The sequence below is a fragment of the Dryas octopetala genome, chromosome 3, assembly GCF_963921425.1.
Source record: "Dryas octopetala chromosome 3, drDryOcto1.1, whole genome shotgun sequence".
NCBI classification, from domain to species: Eukaryota; Viridiplantae; Streptophyta; class Magnoliopsida; order Rosales; family Rosaceae; genus Dryas; species Dryas octopetala.
In genome coordinates this window covers 706,785-724,805 of record NC_141368.1, presented here as the reverse complement: position 1 = coordinate 724,805, position 18,021 = coordinate 706,785, and the positions used below count along the sequence as shown (strand labels likewise).

Genomic DNA, 18,021 nt, shown 5'->3' with positions numbered 1-18,021 from the left:
CTTTACGATCGTTACGAGGACCAGTGCAACTACTTCATCTCTTCCTAGATCCATCCCAAGGAGACTCCTAAAATACATATATCGCTAGAGAATGTTCATACGTTTACTCACATAGTCACATGTAAGCATGTATGAATTCTGAATATATATACATACCATGTATACATATGTGTTAGATTGCTGCAACTCTCGGTCTTTTTTTTTAAAAAAAATAGTGCTATATGCACCACACCATTTTGTATTCCAATTTTATATATCTCAATTGATGGGAGAAATTGTTATTTATTCATTTATAGGTTTATTCCACACCTTATTTATTTACAACAAGTAAGAAAGTAATATGTCATCTGTTACATTTGTTGGAATCAATAAAAAACCTAGCATTATTGAAATACAAAATAAAAATTTACCAATCCTCGTATGATTTACACTTTTGTAGTGTTCCTTGTGCCATCTGAGCTAATAAGAGACACATTAGGTTGTTATAAAATGATTGCTTGTTGAATAAATGGTATTTTAATCAATACTATTTTTTGTAAAGGCTGTAACAACAACCTCTTCTCCTCCTGACTTTATAAATTAATAAAGAATTAACCGATTTAACCCTATTTGGCACCGGGGTAATTTTAGTATGTGTAGCATTGTGACGTGACCACTTAAATGAGCGACAAAAAATCGATGTTGCCAAGGTAAAAAAATCGATGGGAAAGCGGTGCGTTTAAAGAGCGTAGACGTGAACGGCGTCGCTTTGAACGAGGGCTAATGCTATGTAGAATTATAAATCAGAAAGCAGAGGGAAAAAGGAAGCAGGAAAAAAAGGGGAGAAGAAGAAGAAGATGGGTTACGTTCTGAGAGTGAGAATGGCGTCTTTTTTTGGGGGAGCCGCGCTGGCGTCGTTTCTTGGGCTTTACATGCTTCACCATGATTACAAGGTTGCCCACGAGTCCATTGCTCATCAGGTACTGTTTTTTTTTTCTTCTTTTTTTTCTTCTTTTTTTTCTTCTTTTTTTCATTTGGGTATCTTTGAATTTTTGTGTATAAACGGAATGTTGAATCGGGGGTGCATTCATTTTACCAACTTGACTTTTCTCTCCTCTCTCCTGAAAACACAACTCAAACCTTTGTTCCAGGGGGGAGGGGGCGCTGCCCCTGGTGCTTCTGCCTGGCCGCTCCTCTCCCTCCTGCCTCTCTCTATTCCTCTTCTCTCCCTCCTGCCTCTCCTTCTCCCTCTCCCTCCCCCTCAGATTTATTTCTTCTCTTTTGTTTTTTGAGATCTTCTTTCAGATCTATTTTGTTTTTGAGATCTGTTTTCAGTTCTCCTTTGTTTCTTAGATCTGCTCCACCCTCTGTGGTGTTTGTTTTTACCTTTCCCCCCTACTCGGCCTCTTTCCTACCCCCCCCCCTTTTTATTTACTCGGCCCCATTTTCCAAGTTCCCAACTCTCATCTTTTGAGATCTGTTTCACCCTTTTGTGGTGACTGTTTCACCCTTTTGTGGTGACCATTTTGCTTCACCCTATTGTGGTGATTTCACCCCCTTGTGGGTTTTGCACTTTTGCTTGAGCTATATGCTCAAATATGGAGATCTATCCTCCCTATGTTCTCGTCCTCATCTTTCCGTCGCTACTTCCACTAGTTCCCAACTCCCGCCTCGTCACCTTCATCAGATTCGGATCGTGGCTGTCGGTGAGTGTAAGCGAGTCTGTGCGTGTTTGCACGGAAGATCGGTAAACCTTTGGAAGATGAGCGCTTTGGCATGGGTGTTCGCACCTCCATCTTCCTCCCTCTTGGTGGTTCTTTGGCTATTGCGGTGGCTGTGGCGTTTTCTCAATGTTGTGGGGATGAGATCTGGGGAGTTTTGTGGGTCTCACGGCGGACCGATCCTTGGCAGCGACGTGGTTCTCCTGAACCGCCTCTATAGCCTAGGGTTTATTTTTATGATTAATTGGGCTGGTTTTGAATCTTCTTTACTTTGTTTATTTTGCTTTGGGCCTCTTGGCCCTTGCTTTGTATTTCTTGTGCCCACTGGGCTCTTTTAATGCATGGCTCATCCTTTCGACCAAAAAAAAAAAAAAAATCGTTGAGTTGATCTTGAAAGTGGGTTTGTACAAAGTATTTTGTTTTCTATGCTATTTATGAAAACCCCGTTATGCTGAAATGGCTATTGAATATGAAAAATTAAAAACGAACTTACAGAAAAAGCTTTGTTTTTTTTAGGTAAACACGTAAATTAATTTATATGAAAATTTTATTTTTTTAGTTTATAATTGAAAAGAGAATGGTTTTTAAACCTTGATTTAATATCATGAATTGCTGCCCAGAGGTCAAATTAGTTTGTTTACAGGAGTGAGGGGTTTAAAATTCTTTAGGGCATTGATGACATTCGTATTGTGGTTTCCACCTCGGGTTTGAGCATTGAAGTCTCTTTACTTAACCCAAAAAAAAAAAAAAAGTCTCTTTAGCAGAGGAAAATTAAAAACATAATGTGGGTAATCGGTATGATAACTATGAAGACCAATTATGTTTCTCAGAAAGTTATCAATAATCATCTGTTATTGTTTTCCATTCTGGCTTTGAATGATGCAAAACCAGTAATGTTTTAATCTTTTTCCAATTCATTTTGGCTGCTTTGAGCACAAATATTTTCCCTCTTTGTGCCCTGTTCAGGATCCTTATCTTCTATTAGCTAGTTGTGAGTTTGATTGTTTTGAATCATGTATCTCTTTTGCTCTGTCCGCGATGCTTTTGTTGGTCACCTTGCTTGATATTGAGCATTCCTTGTGTAGCACGACTTGACTTGTCAAACCATGAATCAGCACCTTTCTCCTTTGGGTTAACATGCTTTCTTTGGATTCGTCTTTCTTAATATGCTATCGTTGCATTCCTAGGATGTCCCTATGTTGCTGACCAGAAAAAGGATGTCACAATTTGTCAGAGCAATCATTTATGGATTGATTGAAAAATCCCACTATCAACTTAAAGTATTTAGATTGATTTTTCTGGCACCCTTTGGTTCTTGAATTTGCTTATCAAATAGAGGGAGAAAAAGAGGTGGTCTCAATTGAACTGAGGCAATGGGATCTAATTGTGGTTACAAACCAATCACTTGTATTGGTTACTCTTTTCTTCAATATGGTTTCAATATTCTATCTATGCAGTCAACTGCATATGCTTATAGGCCATGCACATGTATCTCCAAAATAAAAATATCCTTCCAGTGAGAAATAAGCATTCTTTACTATTTTGAACAAGAAAAGAAACCTTGATTTTACCAGTTCTTTCTTCTAACTAGGTAAAAGCAATTTTACCCATAACATAATGCAGCCGGAACTATTCCTCAAACTAGGAAAATTCTATGCTTTGAAACTGTTCCCATGTGCATGCACACACACATGCAACCTGTAAGTTTCTCTGCACTCTGCTGACTCAAATTTGGAGAAAGTTACCAAAGAAGCACTTCTGATGCAGCACTAAATTATGCCAGTTTTTAGAAGAAATTTTAATGGAATCCAGGAGACTTTGGTTTGTCTTGTAGATAAGCTATTTTTCCATATACATATGTGTTCAAATTGTGCTCATTTGTTGACATAATTCTAGTCGTTAAGATTCATGCATTTTTATATCCATTAGTGTATTGTAGGTTTCTAGGCATTTAAATGGACAGAAAGACAAGGATAGATGAATAGTGATTCTTTTTTCCTTGTTTCACCAGGTGAAAGGCCTCCATGAGTCATTGGATAGACGAATTTCGGCCCTCGAAAGTTTAAAACAAACTGAAGCTTCACAACCTGCGGAAGCAGCTGAGTAGATGCCTTGAGTATGCTACTGCAGTTTGATATTGTGGCTCCAAAAATCCTCTTTTTTTGTTCTTATTATGCAGCTGGGTTCTATGTAGTTTCTCCTCCCTTTCAAAGAATAATTATGATGAAATTGGTCTGTATGGTCCTGAATTCCTGATCATTTGACGTGATTTACTAGAAGACTTAAGTATTTGCAGTTCTTTCCAGATGAAAGCTGTCGTTGCATTTAGATTTTGATGTTTAGAGATTTTGGATGTGGTTCTCAGTAGTCATCTTGGAGAAATTATGCATTGACTATCAGTTATTGTACTTTTTGGCTATGAATTATTTCATGATAATGAAAACTACCAATATGTTTATACAGCATTTGAGGGTGCAAACTACCCTGAAAGTGGAGTTGATGCTGAAAATAGACTGTCATATCTGATGTTAAATGAATGCTGCCTAATTTTATTTTGGCAGGGGATTATGATTCTGTTAACTACAATCACTAAATGATTATTGTATGTGCTTCTATATGTCAAATGCTTCCTAGAAAAGTAATGGACTCATTTCAAATATCTGCCAAGTTAGGAATTCCATGGGTGTACAGGCCATGTTTCTGTCACTTGTATGTGGTGTATTATTCCATGTCTGAATACTTTTCTTATTTCTGGTTCTACGAAGGAGAACATGGTAAAAAAACTAAAAACCCACCAATTCAGTGGAAGATGCAAGAGTGAAAAATGTGAAACACACCAAACTAGACAGTGGGACCGTTGATTTCCCATGTTTCGTAGGAGGAGTTAGGCATTCATTTTCATATGTGAGAAGCCCATTTAGAGCTACCATCAAGATTGGGTTGGTTGCAGGGCCCAATCTAGACTTGTCGAAAATAGAAGGCGGCAGGCCCATTCTCTGTTTGAACATCCCACCAAAGACAAAAGGAATAGGCTCACATAGTCACATGTGGTGGACCTCACAATGTGTATCAAAGAGACAAAGATTTAAGAAGTCCCCATCCTTTAGTTCTTTCTTCATTGATCATATAAAATAAAGAATAAATAAAAGAAAAGCAGGTAGGTAGCTAAAGATTTGGAAAAAATAAAAGAAAAAAACCCCCACCGTCTGAAAAAGTGAAGGTTCCATTGTAATACTTTAATAGTCATATGCACATAAACACTAACCTTGCTCTGCCATCTTACTTAACCTTAGAAAACACAAATATGCATCAGAACAAGAAAACAATTGCAGCAGTAGTAGGAAAACCAAGAACATGAAAGATAGAGAACAAAGCTCTTCTCTCATAATCTGATCCCTTAGTCTCTGATTTTAGATGGGGTGAATATTACTTTTGAGAATGCATTGATCATTTGGAGAGAGACCTCTATTTATATGATTCACAGCAAGAGTTATTCTCATCAAGGAAAACTTGCGTGTCCTTATGCAATACTAATAGTTAATTAATCCCAAGTCCACAAGCAAATGGAAATCCTTATGATATTCGGTCTTGCAGCCGAAAATTTATGGCATACAAACACCAAAACTTTAGCTGGTTTAAGTTCCTAATCAAACACTGCAACCCTTTATTTCTAATGTGATGAGAAGACCAACACTTTATGGTTTAAGACAGCAATAAGTCTTACATGCATGGCCAAAAACAATTGTCAATGAGGTGGGTTGGGAAGTATGTGGTCCCTTTGAGACTTGAGATGAAGGCCATCCCTAACCACTAAACCATAACCAGAGAGAAAGAGAGTCTTTAGAGGATAAAAATTGGTATGTGCGCAGAAACATAACCTAATCATAAAACGATATGATAGTACTCGTGAGTCTTCTATTCTGACCACAAGAATAAACATATAAAAAAAAAAAAATAGATATATGATCGATCGCTATAATGAGATTGGTGTTTCCTTGGCGGTGGTAGCCTTCGCTTGGTTATCATCAACACTCAATGAAGTGGTCCATGCCGTTGTTTATTCCATTGTTCCTTTGTCGGAGACGCGCTCTTTCAAGCAATGCCTCATTCCTACGTTCAACTTGGAAATTTGGAATTGCACAGTGCACATGGACTTAAATCAATTGGACATTGTCAATCTGTGATCTACCCTTTTTTCTTCCAACCCAAAATCAAATTCTTATACTAAGGTTATAAAATGGCTAAAGTTTAAGTGCTGAAAATAAATTAAAGTTCTTGAATGAATGAACGTAAATGTAAAGGGTTATAGTTTTAGTGGTAAAGTATGTAAAGTTACCATGTACCGGGTAACACTCTAGCTTGTTTTTATCTCCCAAATAAAAACGCAAAAAATAAAAATGTGGTTGTGTTTTTGACAAAAAAGATAAAACTCATTAGGAGTAAAAAAAAAGTCACGATTCTAGTGGAGGGTAGGGACAAAGAAGAAAGGTATGGTTTTGAGAGAGAGAGAGAGTAGCAGGTGGGTGATGAGGGCAGCCCATTTAACCTCTCCAGCTGTCTGGCCCAGCCCAACCCTTTTTCTGTCTCCCATCAATGCACCGCCTTCTTCTTCCTCCCCCAAGCTGCCACCTCATCTCCCCTTTCAATGAACAGTCAACACCCTCCCAAGTCAGAACCTTCCTTGTTGGAAACCGACCTTTTATTCTCAGACATCCCTCATTTCTTTTTTGGTAGCACTTGTTTTGTCACAAAATATTACAAAGTTGTTATCTTTGTCTTGTCAATGTAACATCATATTCATTCATGTGTATCAGTGTATGTACTATCACAAAATTTACAATTCATTTAGTTGGGTACAGATCCATCGAATTAACAAGAGAAATGCACTTATGGTTTGTTTGGTCATGAGATCATTACATTAAAGTACAGATTAAATGCTCATATAAACACTACGGCTTTCTCAACCAATAAGATCCAAGTACCTGCTTCTAAGTTTCTAACTTTTACTGAGAGATATTTAATATTTTACAAGGCCATATATAAATAAATTCAATACAAGAAAATCTCATGAAGATCAAGTGGCTCAGAATTCTATCGTTTTGTCCTTACTTATTGGTCACCACCCTATGTCTAGTCCCAATCACTATTATAATTTCAAATATCCATAAACGCTTGCCCCATGAGCGCTTGTTCGCACCGACCAATCAAATCCGATACCAAGGCCACCTGTCTGTATGCCTCAGCGTCCACGCCTTTCAACTTCAACACGCGCTCAAAGATTCGAGTGGGGCTCTCTCTTACAAATTTAGTTAATGCATCACGTCTTCGGCCTACTGGGCCCAGTTGCCCCTCCCAATGCACCAAAGGGCTAACGGGGCTTATCACGACAAAAGTGACGCCGTTCATCCTCTTTGTTTTTCTTTTTTATTCTTATTTCAATCTTGCTTCAAAGTTCAAACGAACCAAACCTCATGACCAAAAATTTGAGTTAAAACCTTAAAAACATGTCTTAATGTTGTAATGTATGTAAAGTGTTGAATAAAAAAAATTTGCTCATCTAGCTTTGAGTTCCATTCCCGGAATTCACTGTCACGTAAATTTAAGTTGATTGAAGTTGAACAAGTTGGTTAACTTGGTTTGCATTATATAGAAGGAAGGGGTGCCCTTGTAAAGTGTCAAATTCCCATCAAAACTATAGGAAAATAAAGTAGAGGATTTGTACGGTTTTTAGCTTTGTATGCAGATAACGATAGATGCCATAATAATGATGTGAGAGAGAGAGAGGGTGTGTTTTGCTTTTTTACTGGTTTGTCGAGTAGCTAGTATGGTGTGCGAATGTTGGAAGCATGGAAGCAAAGCAGAGGCCGATAATGGCGGCAACCCATTAATCAATCATAAATCTCGCATCGATCCCACATACTAGCAAAAAAGATAAGAGTCTTAAAGAGAGAGAAGATAATAAGATATGGGTCTATATCTTGAATCTTGATATCTAGATGTGGTGTGTCTGAAAACCCCATAAGCATTAGCAGAAAGCTTTTGCAGACCGAAGCAGAACCAAAAAGTTGGTCTTTAGAGTATTTGGGCAATAGGTTCCATTTTTTATGTTTGTTTGATAGAAAGGCAATTTCCCTAATAAGGCAAGTGGTTTTATTATTAGGCGTCTGCCGCGTCTCACACAAGGAAAGCCAACCCCCAAACAAAAGAGGAGAGACTCAGAACTCTACTGAGATTCTTGGACCTTGGTTTGAGTGTGTCAACCTACTGCAGCGTACAGAATCATTGCCTAGCTAGCCAGTAAGATAGAGGAATAGAGGATAATGATGATGGTTCATCATGATAATCACCGCCGTCCATTTTCATCATCAGAAAGAGGGGATGCTGCTGATGGTCCCACGTGTAACTCGAACAGGCCTCCTCCTGTGTCTAACAATAATAATACATACGATGTTGTTACTGGTGTTGCAGCAGCTGGTTCTAGCGGTGCTGGTGCAGTTTTAAGAGCTTTGCAGCCTTTTGACATATCAAACAGAACAAACATTACTCCCACTACTACTACTGCTCATCAGACCGCCTTCAGATCCCCAGGTTTGTAATTCTTTTCCTTTGATCAAGTCAATGCAAAGTGAAACAAGTCCTTCTTCCAAGATTGAATCTTTAATAATGAAAGAGAGTAAAGGTTGTTCTGTCTGACCTACTGAGCAGATGTGTGATATTTTGGGTGTATATATATGTATGTGGCAGGAGGGATGACAACATATTTGGGCTTCCCTTTTACAAATGCACAATGGAAGGAGCTTGAGAGACAGGCTATGATATACAAGTACATGGTGGCATCTGTCCCTGTGCCTCGTGATCTCCTCTTTCCGGTTACCAGAGGTCCCTCAGGCCCAGCTATTTCCCAATCACCCTGTAATCACCTTTCTTTCTTTCTATTTTTCCACTTATTTTTTCTTCAAATTAGTCAGCTAGTCATGTGATTTGAAGTGGGTTTTAGCTAGAACCTATGTTTCATGCTATTTTTTCCCTCAATTTTTTCTTCAAATTATCTCAGCTACTCATGTGATTTGAAGTGGGTTTTAGCTAGAACCTCTGTTTCATGCTATTTTTGCCCTCAATTTGTAACAAGTTTTGAGCTTCTCTGTCTCAAAAAACTCTGTTCCATTATGTTCTATTTGATGTGGGTTTTTCTTCATCTCTCTTGTCTTGCTCTAAATTAACCATCTTTTTTGTTCCTTTTTTGACGGGGGCATATACGCAGTGAGTAGTGGTTTCAATCTTCGGTTGTCAAGCAGTACAGATCCAGAGCCAGGGAGGTGCAAGAGAACAGACGGTAAGAAATGGAGGTGTTCGAGAGATGTTGCGCCTGACCAGAAGTACTGTGAGCGTCACATGCACAGAGGCCGTCCCCGTTCAAGAAAGCATGTGGAAGTTCATGCCACCACCACAACCAAGAGGGTTCGCCATGATAATCATGCAGTTCCTACCATATCTCCTGCAACAGCTATGTCAAATATATCTAACCCTCCAATCAGCAAAAATGGCTGCCCAGCTCAGTTTTTTGGATCTACTCTTCAACCATACCATGACTCCCCTGTTTTTCTGGATAAGGATGATGTGAAGGTTGCAACTTTTGGTTCTATGACCTCTGCTTCATCAGACAGAGAACCCAGGTGGGTGATGGGTTTTCAATTTCATTCTTCAATATGATATATATATTGTCTTTTTCAAGATTTTGTTGTGTTTCAGAAAATTGTAAAAGCAAACAATTGTACTTGGCTTAGGATAGGAAACAAAGAAATAAAGGTGTAATTTTTAATTTTGGTATGTTTCTATGTTTTTCATTTTGATAATTTTAAATTTGTGTATGATTGCAGGAGCTTGGAGTGGATGATGAAAGGAGAGCCTGTTCCCATGGCCACTTCTGATCAACAATGGCACCATCTGATGCAGAGCAAAACAGAAGTAAGCTCCAAGTACCCCTTCTTTGACGCTAATTCCTCTGTTTTCAGCCAACGTTCCGAAGAAGAGTCTTTCTTGAATCTGAATTCATATACACATTTCAATGCCGGAGAGGATCAACAAGACACCGAGTGCAATTTGTTTCTCAATCCGGATGTGGTTTCTTTAGAAAATCCTCTCCTGGAAGAACCCCCATCAAGAAGTTTCATTGATGCATGGTCCAAAGCAGTGATAGACGACAAAGACAATAGCTCTGGTCCATCAAGTAGGCAGCTCTCACCTTCTTCGCTGACATTGTCAATGGGAGGCTACAACTCCATCAATGACGAAATGGGTCAGACCCAGATGAGCTTAGGAAGCAATGGAAGTGATATTAAGCCTCGCCTTTCAACAACATGGCTCACCCCTGCTTCATGGGTTGCTTCGTCACCAGGAGGGCCATTGGCTGAGGTTCTAAAACCAAGCTCGCTCACTCTCACTGCCACCACCAGCACAACCTCGAATCCATCATCTCCAATCAACGGCAATGGAGATTTGAGTAGTCCATTGACGACTACGGTGTCATCACCATCTGGGGTTCTTCAGAAAACGCTAGCTTCAATGTCTGATAGTAGTGGTTGTAGCAGCCCAACCCTTGCAACTTCAAGGGCTAAGCCAGCAGAGACTGTTGCTTTGTGGTTGGATCAGAGAAAAGCATAATCAATTTTCCTGATACACAGAAACCATGTTCTTTTGGTTTAGTTTGGTAGTTGTTTGACTGGTTCGTTGACTACTAAAATGATTTTGATTTCGTTATTATCTGAGTAGTTTTGTTGTGATTCTCCGAGTGGCTTTTAAACTCAGAGAAATATTTCTCTTAATATTCCAAGTCTTGCTGTATTCACTAGCTTGTTACTGAAGAACCTTCATTTCTTGCTACTGGTCGATCAGATCACTTTGCCATTTTGCATTTTTGTTGCCTTATTCCTTGGTATGCATAATTTGTTTCGCACATTCCTTTTTTTTTTTGGGTGGAGTTGACGATGATGTGATAATAGTTTATAGATAACCATCTCCGGTTGTAGGGAGCAATTGATGTGGCCTTAAGCGGCTGAAAGTATGGAACGTTATACATAAGACACTGCCGATGATTTTTCATGCTGTTATTATTATTTAGAGGGCTGCTATTTTCATGCTGTTATTATTATTTAGAGGGTTGCTATTTGCACATCCTTTTTTTTTTTTTTTTTTGCACACTCCTATTTAAAAGAAAAGACAAAAAAAAAAAAGACTATACAATCCTTCCTCTTGGCACACCCCTTCCTCTATTTTTTTTTCCCTCCGCCCGATCACCACCTTCCTCGCACCAGCAGCACCACCTTCCTCGCAGCATCACCCAAAACAGCCACCACAACCAGCCCGTCAGCCCTTCCTCGGCTCCTCTCTCTCTCTCTCTCTCTCTCTCTCTCTCTCTCTCTCTCTCCTTCCCTCTCTCCTCTCTCCCTTCTCTCTTCCCTCTCTTTCTTTGTCGCTGCAGTTGGTTCGGTAGACAGCCATCGAACGAAACTAACGGCTTCGGCAGATGACTGCCGAATGAACCCATTGGTTTCGAAGGATGGCTGCCGAACAAACCCACTGGTTTCGGCGGATGACTGCCAAACGGCGGTGGTGCGAGGAAGGTGGTGCTGCTGCGCGCCTCTCTCTGGCTTTTCTCTCGGCGACGACAACCTCGGCCCTCCCAGCCCAACCCTGCCGCGTGCCTAACCCAGCCCCGCGCCGACCCTCCCAGCCCAGCCCTGGCTTTTCTCTCCGGCGACGACAACCTCAACCTAACCCATAACATCGGCGTTGTGGTTGGGTGTTGGAGCTCGTTTGTGTTTGCGACTGGTCTTGGCGGGGTGGCTGGGTTGATAAGCTAGAGAGAGAAATGGAGGGAGGAGAGAGAAGGAAAGAGAGAGATGTGGTGGTGGTGGTGGTGCTGCGCGCGGTGGTGCAGGGTGGAAGGTGGGGTCGGGGGTGGGGTGTGTTTGCTGGGATGTTGGATGGCTGGGATGTGTTTGATGGATTAGGGGGTGTGGAATGAGGAATTTGGTGAGATGATTAATTTTGGGTATTTTGGTAATGAAAGGGATGTGTTAAAGAGAAATTTTAAATTTTAAAAAAATGAAAAAAGTGTGTAGAAGAAAAGTGTGTGAAAAAAAAAAAAAAATGTGCAAATAGCAACACTCATTATTTGTTAGCAGAAACTCAGACTGATCTCATCAACTTCGTTCAATATCCGGCGGCACCCACTATGGAGTTTAGAGAGTCTCTCTCTTTGTGTTCAGACTCCAGTTGGGCCTCTTGGTTTCTGTTAGGCCCAGATTTGTTATTTACAATACAGAACTCAGCCCATACAATTTGACACTTGTTTGTGGGGTTTATGTAGAAGCCCGTATCAGAAAGATTGACTTCCAGTCCTAGAGTATAGGATATTTGCATTTACATGAGTCGGTTTGAATTTTGAGTTGGAATCAGGACAGTTTTTTTTTTTTTTGCTTCTTTCTTTTGACTTTTGCCCACTTCGCAATGTAAGTGAAAAGATTGAACGAAATTTGATTAATTGATTGGGAGTGGTTAAGAAGGACAAATAGAGGGGATCTTGATGTTTGATGGTTGTGTTATCTTTTCCCTTGCTCAATACTTTTGTAAATTAAATTTGGTTATGGCTTTCTCCATTAAAAAAGGCTACAACATACAATAAAGCTAAAGTCTGTAAGTAAAGCAAGATTTTAAAGGGCTTCTTGGTGCATGAATCAAGAATATTGTTAACTCAATTTTATGGCTCTTTAATTATTTCCAGATTCTTGATTTTCTTTGTATGTATAAACTAATTCACTCCATATATAGTAGAAAATACAGTCACATATTCATCATATTCTTTGGTTCTCAGTCTCAACTTTAGTTAGTGGATATAATTTGACCCAAAAAAAAGTGAGTATATATAATAATGCTGTGACACCTTTGCATAGGGAAGGGCGAGAGTTATTTTTGGCCAAATAGTTTTGGTAGTGGGGGCAACTGTTTAGTACTATGCCCAGGAAATGTCTAATTCACTTGAATAGTGTGAGTGTGACAGTTGAAACTCAAAGGAAAAACTTTATTGAATGGAATAATACTAGACAAGATCCATATATAGCATAACAAAGCACCCAATGAAGGCTCATAATTAAATGAATTAAAAGTTAATTGTTTCTCTAAGCACATACATATTGTGCATTTGGCATTGAGAATTTGAGAGAACCAACTAATCACCATTACTACCTCAACCACCTCCTGAGATCACTTGTGGAAGTTGGAGATGTCTCACCGTCTGTAAAACAAGCAGACTCCATTCGAATTGCATGGCCTCCGTTAACATTGTTCTTAACGTGACTGTCAGTACCACCCCATTGACATGGCTGATCAGAAGAAACTGGGAATGATAGGCGTTTCCTTGCCTGGATTGAAGGCCTCTGCCTCGGCGCGCTTTGTGACCGAAGCCGAGCCTTGGCGGAAGCTGTGGCAGCCATGTAGTTTGGCACTAATTCATGGCTGTAATTCAAAGTTGAGCCTAAGGTGGGTGTATGAGGCATTGGCTGCTTAGTCCTCTCTCCCCTAGCATTAATGCAACGAGGGCTAGCTGAGTGCATCTGTAGATTTCTTGTCATGGATGTGAATGGCGGTGTGATTGGTGAGTGGAGAGAGGGACTACTACTGGTCCGGGTTGGTATATATACAGGGGAGGCAACTGGGTATGACTGATCAGGTCTTTGTTGTTGGTAGTGGTAGTGGTAGTGGTGGCTCTGATATTGTTCTGCTCTTTTGGAATTGGGGGTTGAATAAGAGTAAGGTCGAGATGTGTCCATTTCAACCGTTTTGATCATGGGGTGGTCTCTTTGATCACAATCACATGAAGCTCTGCCTGCAGTGTTCTCCCTTTGCTTTCTTCTTGTCCACCCATCAAGCAAATCATAATTCTCTTCTAGCTCCTCCTGCAATGGTTTGAAGGTCAAGATGGCAGAGACATAATGTTAACATAATCACCTCCTAGGAGACAGAAATGAACATGGGGTACTAGATTAAGACCCACCTGGTTAGAGAAGGCATAAGCAAGAGTGCTCCTTTCACGTTTCAAGGCAGCTATTTTTGTTCTCTGTAACATGGCTTGAATTTGCTCTAATGTTTTTGGCTGGGTTTCATCCCAGTGGACCCAATCATCTAAGGTCCTACCTTCTTCTTTTGACTGCATTAATTATAATTAAAAACAGAGACAGATGAAGCTTATAAAATAAAGAGAGATCATTAAAATTCTTACATGAATGGACCTCCTGTCTGAGAAATGTGATCCCCATAAGCTATTGGGATCACTAAACATGGAATCAGCTGCTGCGCTGCCTTCATGTGAAAGCCTCTTGTTAGTGCGTTGGTCAAGAACCCGAGCTTGCACTCGAACCAGAGCCTGCATGCATTGCAGAGTCATCTTTGCCCGCTTTCTAACATTGTGGCCTCTTACCAACGCTTGAAGCTTCACCAGCCCCTTGAGTGCCCCAAGAGCTCTTCTCGCCTAATAATTCAAAAAACCAAAATAAATAAAGAAATCAATGTCAGCCGCAGCAGCTACTTAATTGTGGTGCTATATAAAGTCTTAATTATTAATTAATTACCAGGTATCCTCTGAAGGCTGTCTGAATAACAATGGCAGCATAATCTCTGACGAAAATGGAAGGCCTGTAATTTGTTAAACGAACAACTTCCACTGCTGCTTGCACTGTAGCCACTGCTGCCTGAGCAGCTGCTGTTGTGGCCACGGCCACTGCAAGAACATCAGCAGCAGCAGCCTCATGAGAAACTGCAGGCTTGGTTGCCACAGTTGCAGTACTACTTTGACTGGTTGCTGGGGCATTATTAGTAGCTGAGGTTGTAGTTAAGGTTCTTGCTTCACTGTGGTGTACATGGATAACTGTTTCTTGATTCACAGGCTTCCTGAAAATCCATCTGCGTTTTCCTCTCTTCTGCAAATTAAAACCCCAAAAAAACATTTGTGGAACAACTCATTTATAGATCTCATAGCTAACTAGAAGAATCACAAAATCACAAACTCATTTTTGGTTTCTGTACTGCAGGAAATTTTAAATATTGTACCTTTTCTTCCTCCTCTTGTTCGTGCAGTTCTTCTCTTCTCCTAGTGTTGCTTCTCTCATTCTTGGTAGGAGACCTGAAAGCCCTTTTGACCGCAGTCAACCATGAGCTCCCTCCCATCTTCCCCACAAAATTGTTTACTAGTGAACTCAAACTACATTAATAATGGTGAAACCAACCTTCCAATTATGACCCGTAGGGGTTTCTAGCTATATAAAAGCTTCTTATTTGAGTAGTTGGTGTGTTTGAGTTAATGTTGTAAAGCGCAGAGAAAGATATAAATGAGGGGAAGAGAAGAGAACAAATTATGCGCTCTGCTGAAAGTGGGTCTGTTAGTCCATGCATTCAGGAGCAGGCCTTTCACTGTATAAACATATAACGTTAACATATGCAGTATATAATGCTAAAGGAAGTGCTGTTTTCTTGTGGCATGGAGGATATTAATGGGGCGCTGTGTCAGTGAGTGAGCTGAGACAACAATATCATAGAGTGAATACCCTCGAGACTGCTGAAAGCTGAAGCAAAAGAAGGGGGGGAAGGGGGAGGGGGGTTCGCTTTTACTTTTGCTTTATATGTTTCTGCGAAAAACAACTCATCAAGCCTAGGAGTAGCTTCTTTGTACCATACAATAAGGGTAAACAACACCACATTGATTTTGTATCACCTATTTACTACTTAGATGTCCACGAATATAAGCAGATCACATCTCTATTAAAAAGTCAATACATATGTGTGGTACTATAAATGTGGTACATTTGCATTGTTGTAACCCAAACACTGCTCTAATATTATTACATTATCCTTTCTAAAAAAATATCATTACATTATTAAGTTATTGTAAGAGGTGATTTGTATACACTTGTTGTGTTGTAAGAAAGAGAAATTTTGCTTATGAAAAAAGGGAAATGGAATTCTTTTGGGATTTGGATTTGTGGGTAAGAGTTTGGTAAATAAATGGTTATGGGATCCTCTCATTCTCCATTCATTTGCTAGGGAACAGTGGAACGCGTGAAATTTCGGGTCACTTAGGAATACGATGTCGTTTGCGGGGATTTTTGTATTTATGTAGTTAATGTTGGAAATAGTCCATTCAGTAGAACAGTCAAACTTTATTGGATTCTCTGAACTCTCTGTTTCTTTCTGTGTGTTTACAGGTTAGTGAATGTTTGGACTTTGAAGACATGCCTCCATATTCATTAACAAGAAGAAAGAACAAAGAATGGGCGGTAAATTTCATGTTTTGGCTACCCTAAACAAATAGCCCCTCTACCGGCCAATAAAAAAAAGAACAAATATCCCCTCTGAAGTCTGAACCAAAAACTGTTGCCCATTTCTATATGGGATCCAAAGTTGTCCTTGAGATAGTGAGGTGGATTAATTATATTATGTTTAAAGGCGATTGGGATGTCTAATTAATTTCGCAAATAATCTCAGTTAGGCACTTAATACTTGGTTTGCTTATTTGTAGGGAGTTTGTTTTTTATTTCTTCAGACTTGAGAAATAAGGCATGGCCAAAACAAAAAAGACTTGAGGAATAAGGAGCTAAAAGACAAACATGGATTTGTAGCGAACCTAGCTAGTATCCAATTTCACAAGCTTGTGCTGGAAAAGAATAGGGCATGGGGCACAGAACAAGGGGTTGTATGAAAATATTTTAGAAGCACAAGGGTCTAATTACAAAATCAAATTCTTTCCCTCATTAGGTGACAAGATGCATGTCGTGACATGGATCTTTCCCGAAAGCAAAAGATAAATGTAAAATTTACAGGTGTTGGGTCCAGAACCAACCTTCACACTCTCAAGTAGTCTCAAAGGTTCAAGACCCTTCTCGGCTTCTCCAAGCTTCCTTCCCATTATCTATATATTCACAATGATCACTCCCCACCTCACCAAGTTCTTGGCAAGAAACTAGAAGCTTTTTCTAGAGTGTAGACTGTCTAAACCCGCTTCACAACAAGTCTTTGGTACAATATTTCCTTAATTTCTGCATTAGTACTAGAATGTCTTCAACATTGGCTTTGTCATCATCTTCATCATTTTTGCTATCAAACAAAGCCAGGTCTTGCACTAAAGCAAATGTGATTGCGCCGTGCGCAGCCACCTTCCCTTCACGGCGGAGTAGGCAGCTGCCAGTGGTGAGAGCAGCTCAGGCTGCAGGTGGAGATGGCAATGTGGACGTTCATGTCAATCAGGGCAACCAAGGCACTACTGCAGTGGAGAGGAAGCCAAGGAGGTTGGCTGTCGATATTTCACCTTTTGGTAAGTCATGAGTACTTTGTATTTAACTCAATTTGATTTCACTTGTTTAATTTGAACGAAGGTAATTGACAAGGATTTTATTACTTCATTTGCAGGACTATTGGACCCCATGTCCCCAATGAGGACCATGCGCCAAATGCTTGACACAATGGACCGACTTTTCGAGGACACCATGACATTCCCTGGAAGACCAAACAGAGCAGGAGGTGAAATACGTGCGCCTTGGGACATCAAAGATGATGAACATGAAATCAAAATGAGGTTCGACATGCCAGGGCTCTCTAAGGAGGATGTCAAGGTGTCTGTGGAGGATGATGTGCTTGTCATAAAGGGAGAGCACAACAAGCAAGAAGGTGGTGATGGTGATCAGGATTCATGGGCAAGTAAGAGCTTTAGTTCCTATGACACCCGCCTTCAGCTTCCTGATAATTGCGAGAAGGACAAGATAAAGGCAGAGCTCAAGAATGGTGTTCTCTACATAGCCATTCCCAAGACTAAAGTGGAACGCAAGGTCATTGATGTTGCAATTCAGTGAGACCCCTCTTTCAGTTTGTATGAATCTTGTGTGTTGTTTTACCCTTTTTGCTTGTGCCTTCTTGTAATGTAAATGGCTTATAATTATTAGTACTGTATAAACAATCAAAATCCCACTTGTTATCTCAACCCCAATTTTTCTTTCCCTCTTAAAAACGTTAGTTACAGTTTCATGACATCCCAAAATACAATGGCCAGGACCAATAACATTAGGACCATATTAACTTTCATGAATGGCAATTTGGGGAAAACTCCAAGACTTCTTGACTCTAATTTTCAGTATCGGACTGTGTTGTTCTGCAACAGTTAATGTTTTTTGAGTCACAAAAAATAAAAAAAACCAATGTAATGAAATTTTTATTACGGTTTTCCATTTACTATGCGAAATGGGAAAGCCAAATTAGTACTCACATTTGAAGAGTCAAA

General features: G+C 39.9%; 4 protein-coding genes across 5 annotated transcripts; 3 read left to right on the top strand and 1 right to left on the bottom strand.

Moving 5' to 3' along the window:
• Positions 1-795: 795 nt before the first annotated feature.
• On the top strand, positions 796-4,112 carry LOC147289174 (ABC transporter A family protein). The gene is made up of 2 exons (XM_086236719.1): positions 796-959; positions 3,712-4,112. Exons 1-2 carry the CDS (start codon positions 837-839, stop codon positions 3,805-3,807), a joined length of 219 nt encoding a protein of 72 aa, XP_086092845.1. The 5' UTR covers positions 796-836; the 3' UTR covers positions 3,808-4,112.
• A 3,908-nt stretch (positions 4,113-8,020) lies between these two features.
• On the top strand, positions 8,021-10,390 carry GRF7 (growth-regulating factor 7). Its single transcript, XM_086238168.1, has 4 exons — positions 8,021-8,288; positions 8,445-8,612; positions 8,962-9,373; positions 9,578-10,390. Exons 1-4 carry the CDS (start codon positions 8,021-8,023, stop codon positions 10,359-10,361), a joined length of 1,632 nt encoding a protein of 543 aa, XP_086094294.1. The 3' UTR covers positions 10,362-10,390.
• Positions 10,391-12,922: 2,532 nt separating this feature from the next.
• On the bottom strand, positions 12,923-14,936 carry LOC147289172 (protein IQ-DOMAIN 17-like). Of its 2 annotated transcripts, none has more exons than XM_086237819.1 (5): positions 14,805-14,936; positions 14,327-14,674; positions 13,978-14,226; positions 13,738-13,905; positions 12,923-13,654 (listed from the first exon to the last, which is right to left on the bottom strand). In XM_086237819.1, exons 1-5 carry the CDS (start codon positions 14,919-14,921, stop codon positions 12,941-12,943), a joined length of 1,596 nt encoding a protein of 531 aa, XP_086093945.1. In that variant the 5' UTR covers positions 14,922-14,936; the 3' UTR covers positions 12,923-12,940. The 2 variants fall into 2 exon arrangements, with proteins under 2 accessions (XP_086093945.1, XP_086093946.1); XM_086237820.1 differs by having other exon boundaries at positions 13,753-13,905; positions 14,805-14,924.
• A 1,866-nt stretch (positions 14,937-16,802) lies between these two features.
• HSP21 (heat shock protein 21) lies at positions 16,803-17,596 on the top strand. The gene is made up of 2 exons (XM_086238298.1): positions 16,803-17,061; positions 17,157-17,596. Exons 1-2 carry the CDS (start codon positions 16,803-16,805, stop codon positions 17,594-17,596), a joined length of 699 nt encoding a protein of 232 aa, XP_086094424.1.
• Positions 17,597-18,021: the final 425 nt, after the last annotated feature.